This window comes from Ochotona princeps, chromosome 29, assembly GCF_030435755.1.
Source record: "Ochotona princeps isolate mOchPri1 chromosome 29, mOchPri1.hap1, whole genome shotgun sequence".
Taxonomy (NCBI): domain Eukaryota; kingdom Metazoa; phylum Chordata; class Mammalia; order Lagomorpha; family Ochotonidae; genus Ochotona; species Ochotona princeps.
In genome coordinates, this window is record NC_080860.1 from 17666982 (window position 1) to 17672981 (window position 6000).

At 42.9% G+C, this 6000-nt stretch overlaps 1 protein-coding gene across 2 annotated transcripts in view; it reads left to right on the forward strand.

The window, feature by feature from the left end:
- Nucleotides 1-5502, forward strand: part of SLC5A1 (solute carrier family 5 member 1) — a 63862-nt gene extending 58360 nt beyond the window's left edge. For both annotated transcript variants that reach the window (XM_058656867.1, XM_004592013.2), the window contains exons 13-15: nt 984-1199; nt 3599-3704; nt 5149-5502. In XM_058656867.1, coding sequence (XP_058512850.1) covers nt 984-1199; nt 3599-3704; nt 5149-5366 — 540 coding nt within the window. In that variant the 3' untranslated portion in view covers nt 5367-5502. The remainder of the gene's footprint in view (nt 1-983; nt 1200-3598; nt 3705-5148) is intronic.
- The last annotated feature ends 498 nt before the right edge of the window (nt 5503-6000 follow it).

Here is a 6000-nt window from a genome sequence, read left to right on the forward strand (position 1 = left end):
GGAGATCAAGGGCTAAGGAGGGAGCTGCTCAGTGCTTGACAATCATCATCAAAGTCCTGTTTTTGCCGCTCAACTAAGAGTACACTCTGCATGGCCAAGGGCCCTCTTAAAATGTGTCTCCAGATTCAGACCTGCTCTTCTAGGTGAGGATGAACTACAGAGGAAGGCAAAAAGGAAGAAAACAAGGAAGGAAGGAGGAAGGGAAAGAGGGGAGGAAAGGAAGGAGAAGGGAGGAGAGAGAGAACTTGGGTATGCACGGGACAGAGAATAAAAGAGGAGAGAAGGGAATCAAGAAAGGAACGAAAAAAAAAAAAAAACTCTGAGAAATGATCCCCTAATGTTTCTAGTCTCTTCAAAGAGCCCTTCCTTATTTCCAACATGCAAACCCCAAATGAATGTAGTGCAGAAACATGCAGCGTAAATTTCATCTTCTTGAACTTAAAAAAAAATTATGAATCTGAGTCTCTAACAGGGGGCTGAAGAAGGAAGCATGATTCCTACCATGGTGAAAAGACCCCTTCCCCTTCATTCCTCAAAGATCCAATCTTTTTTGTGGTGTATTTTAGGAATACCTTCTGCTTCACAAGTAATAATGCTAACATCTGAATGTACCTAGATCTGCAGGATGGTGACCATGTGTGCTGGTGTGGAGGTTCACCTGATTCTTCAAGTTAAAAACGGAATTCTGGAATAAAGGTGTTAGGTTGACTAGTTACAGGATGCTTTACCACAATTCTATTATGAATTTTTGCTTAGTGTTCTGGGTGAAATCATGTCCTTGAATCATCTTGGACCCACTCTAGGACATGATAGAACACTTCTTAGAGATGCTCTGGGCTCCGGAGTTCAGGCTTCCATTGGGCTTGGAGCTACCATTTCATCGTTATTCTTCTGCCTTTGTCTCTACTCTCCCTCCAATATTGTGGGGATATTCAGCCGTTTTATGGACTGGACACAAATTGCCGTGGGACTTTCTTTCACAGGGAGCCTTTTGGGGACTGATCTTCGGATTCCTGGTGGGAATTTCTCGCATGATTGCCGAGTTTGCCTATGGAACTGGGAGCTGTGTGGAGCCCAGCAACTGCCCCACGATTATTTGCGGTGTGCATTATTTATACTTTGCCATCATCCTCTTTGTCATTTCCATCATCGTCACTGTCGCTGTCTCCCTCTTCACCAAGCCCATCCCAGATGTGCATGTGAGTATCCATTTGTGACATCTCTCTTGCCCTTGTTTTCCCATTCATGATGCAACAGCGAAATTGTTGCTTTGTGTTGGCTCGGTTACACATATTCACATGATGCCCACATGTGACATGGGTTTCATGCAAAAGGATGGCAAGCAAGGTGTCCCAGTAGGATAGTGTTGTATGTGTATCTTCAGCAAGAATCTTCACAGCAGCCCATGCCTTGCTTCAGGTACTTTTTTCTCTGTATTCTGCTCCCTTAGTGACAGTTAAGGTATAAGACTGTAAGGCCCTGTGAATGGACCTTACTTGCTTAGGCTACCATGTCACCTATGAAAACTGATATTTCTCTGGTTTTTATTTAAAGATCTATTTATTTATTTACTCGAAAGACAAAGTTATGGAGAATGTTGGTGATAGAGAGAGGGAGTGAACGCTTTCATCTTTTGGTTTACTTACCAAATGGCCACAATGGATGATACTGGGCCAGGTTGAAATTAGGAGTCTGGGACTCCATATGCCTCATCTGGGTCTCCAATATGGGCATAGGGACCCAAGCACTGGGTCCATGTTCAAATGATTTCCCAGGTGCATTAAGCAGGGAGCTGTATTGAAAGTGGAGCAGCCAGGACCTGAACCAATGCTCATATGGGAAGCTAATGTCACTGGTAGCATAACCTGCTGTGCACAATTCAAGCCCTGGAACTGGCATTTCTTATGACAATCTCTGGGATGAACCCTTTCAGGAGTACCAACAAGGGACATGCCTAGCTTCTCTACAACATTTAGAGAAACTCTTAAATTGTATACAAGCATGCCACCAAAGAATTGTCCATAGAATTTAAGACGTTTGTAACATGTCTTAATCCATTTTCTGTTGTGATAGGAAAATACCATGGGTTTGGTAAATTAGAAGCAATGGAATGTATTTGGCTTAAGGGTCTGGAGGTTGAGAAGTCTGAGAACAAACAGCTGCACATGTTGAGGGCCCTGTTGCTGCATTATAACATGATGGAAGGCAACACATGGCAAGATGGCACAAGACAGGTGGGAGAGTGGGGGCCTAAATTCATCCTTGTATCCCTTGTATCAGAAACTCGCTCTTGGGACCCCCCAACACTAATCTAATCACCAACAGAACACTCACAACCTGATCTTGAGTCCCATGTCTTAATCTTGTCCCACTGGCAACTAAACCTCAGCCTGAGTTTTGAAGTGGCCATTCAAACCATGGGACAGCATCAAAGTCCAGTCGGTTCAAACCTTAAGAATTACAGATGTTTTTGGGCCCTGGATGTGGGCTATTGATACCCACATTGACTTAGGGTTCATTCACAGCTTTCCCAGTTCAAATAAAGATGAGCAATTGTGAACCATCTTCATTATAAGCAGGTTTGGACTCAACTCTGATGATTAACTCACCCTTGTCATGTTTCCAAGGGAGCAGAACTAAGTTAACCCAAGATCATACTTATCTATAAAGAAAGAGAGAGGTTTTGTTAACGTTTTACTCATGCCTACACAAATACAAGGATGCTTCAAAAGTTTGCTAAAAATGATTCACTGAATAATGTTCCTCTGTGTGTGTGCACATATGTGCATATATACATAGGCAGCAGTATAAAAAAGAATGAAATCTTGTGATTTGCCGTAAAATAGATGGAGCTGGAGGACATCATGTTGAAATAGTAAGCCAGACACAGAAAGACAGTTACTGAATGTTTTCCTTTATATGTGAGAGTTAAAATAAAAAATAAAGAACAAATCCTCAACTAAACACATAATGTTGATCGGTAAAGGCTAGGAGGGATACAAAGCTTTAGGACTAGAAAAATGAGGGAAAGTCGGGTGTGGTTCATTAAATTTGGCATAGACACTAGCAGATATTTAATAGGAGAAAAATAGGTGAAGTTTGGTAAAAATATAAGAAAATCAAACAAAATGAAATAAAAATAAATTTAAAATAAAATACACACAAAAATGATATTAAAAATATGAGTTTGCTTGGTGCAAAAATTTTGAAATTCACACATTGTTTTCTCATAATGTATGTTTCCCCTATATTATTGACAACTATTTTTTTTTGCTGAATGAGCTTGAAGGGCATACAAAGGTTTTTCATAATATGCATTTCCATGAACTTTTGGAAAATTCCTGATATGCATGTATTTTAAAAATATTATTTAATAAACTTACCTTTTAATTTAAAATTTCCTGTAAACAAAAAGTGCCCTCATATGATTTATATCTGTTTTCAATGTACTTGTATTTAGAGACAGTGCTGTGGGTAGAAACTGTTAATCTATACTTTTGTTGCTACTGAAAAGCTGTCTACTTTCTCCTTTCTTGTTGCATGTCTCTTTGTTCTCCCTGATGGAACATTCTGGTAATTTTTCTGGCTTTCTACACAGCTCCATCGTCTTTGCTGGAGCCTGCGCAACAGCAAAGAGGAACGCATTGACTTGGATGCGAAAGAGGAGGAAATTCAAGAACCTCCACCTGAAGCCATGGAAATAGGTAAATTTTGTACTTTCAGCTGGTTCCCAAGCCATTAAAAAACGATTCTGCTGCCAGCAAGACAGTTTTATCAAAGCCTTCACTAAATGCCTTTCGTCAGAGCTCAGATCTCTCCTGAAGAAGGAAGTGAGGGGCAGAGATGGGGTGGGCTTCAGGAGGTTTCTACTCTGAGGCCTACTCAAGGAGGAGGTGAAAGTGCTGGTTCATCCCAATTCCCTCACGTCTCACGTTTCCCAGTGTTCAGTAAGTGCAAGCGAAGAATTTCCCACCCCATTTATTTGAGGGCCTGGTGAGGTGGCCTGGCGGCTAAAGTCCTTGCCTTGCATGCATCGGAATCCCATACGGATGCCATTTCTAATCTCTGTAGACCTGCTTCCCATCCAGCTCCCTGCTTGTGGCCTGGGAAAGCAGTAGAGGACGGCCCAAAGCCTTGGGCCATTGCACCCACGTGGGAAGTGGGAGATCCAGAAGAGGCTCTGGGTTCCAGGCTTTGGATCAGCACAGCTCTAGTCAATGTGGCCGCTTGAGGAGTGAATCAAGATGATCTTCCTCTCTGCCTCCCCTCCTCTCTGTATATCTGTCTTTCCAATAAAAATAAAACAAATCTTAAAAAAAAAAAACTTATTTGAGAGAAGAGAAGAGAGAGAGAGAATGTTTATCTGTTGACTTACTGTCCAAATGCCTGTGTCAACCAGGGAAGTGCCAGCCTAAAGCTAGGGGCTGGGACTCCGTCTAGCTCTCTCCCATGGGTTTTAAGGAGCCAGTGACATGAGTCGTCACTGCTGCCTCCCAGGGTCTGCTAGAATTGGAAAGCTGGAATCCTAAGTGGAGCCGGGGCCCAGATCCAGGAACCCTGTTGGACGATGCAGGCAACCTAAGCAGTGGTTTAACTGCTTGCCCCTATTGTCCACAAGCCTCTTGAATTACTCTCATGCGCTGTGATTTCCTAGCTCATTATTGACATTTCTATCTCATAAACAATTAAAAAAAATTTTTTTCTGTTCTAAAGCAAAATGAATGTTTAATGGTTAGGGCAGAGGTAAAACTTTGGTTAGCTGCTGTTTGTAAGAGTGCAGAATATCCATTTAGTGACACACTCATGTAATTTGAACATGCTGAGTCCTCATTCCTGAAGAGCAGACACTTGGGACATTTTTGTAAAAAGGTAAAAGCTCCATTGGGTGCTGCCTTCCCTGGAACACTTTTCTAAGTTCTATCCACCGTTTTCAATATATTTTTTAGGGAAGATCTATTTATCTGAATGATAGAGAGGAACAGAGAGAGAATCTTTTCATTTACTCACTCCTCGAATGGCTGCGCTAGTTGGGGCTAGACCAGGACAAGTCCAGGAGTGAGGAACCCCATCTGGGTCTCCCATGTGGGTGGCAGGGACCCAAGCACTTGCTCCTCTAAATAATCCTTTCCTGCTTTTCCCCTGATGCAGAAGGTCCTGAGAAGAAGAAAGGAATCTTCAGGCGGGCCTTTGATCTATTCTGTGGATTGGACCAGGGTAAGGGACCCAAGCTGACCAAGGAAGAGGAGGAAGCCTTGAAGATGAAGATGACGGACACCTCTGAGGTGCCTTTGTGGAGGACTGTGGTGAACATCAATGGTGTCATCCTGCTCGCCGTGGCCGTCTTTTGCTACGCATACTTCGCCTGAGTCCTGCCTCTTTTCCACGACTCTGCTAGGCTGGAATCTTCACTCTGCCTCCCTTTAATCCCAGCCTGGGGTGTTGAAGGGAAGCCATTCCTTGTGAAATTTGTCCCATTGGATAAATGTGTGTATGCGTAAATGATAGGCTGGCTGGAGGAAAAATCATTCGTTGGGCTGTTCACATAGGTATTCAAAGCCAGTGAACTGCAGCCATCTGTACCTACCAGAGCTGCAGAAAAAAAATTGTACTGAGACCCAGAGGGGAGAGAGAGAGAGAGAAACAGACAAACAAGAAGCCCCATGATAGCCGAGCAAGTTTCCTTCAGGCAGATTGCACAAATCAACACTGCCATGCCTGAAGGTTCTCTTAAGCATGTTGATCTCCTGGTCTTTACCATTTGCTTTGTATGATCTCTTTCTCTTATTATTTTTTTAAAAGAAAAAAAGATGTTTCCTCTTTGTCATCACATCCCTGTCACATTTTTCTCAGCATGAGAAAAAAGAATCCATCTATTAAAGGGAGGAATGTGTGAGAGCTGCGGTGGGAGCATGGTGGGATTGCTGGCCCCACCATTTGCTCTTGGAAGTGGAGGCTGAGGGTGGAAGTACTTAACCCAAAGGGAGGCACGAGCCTCTAGCC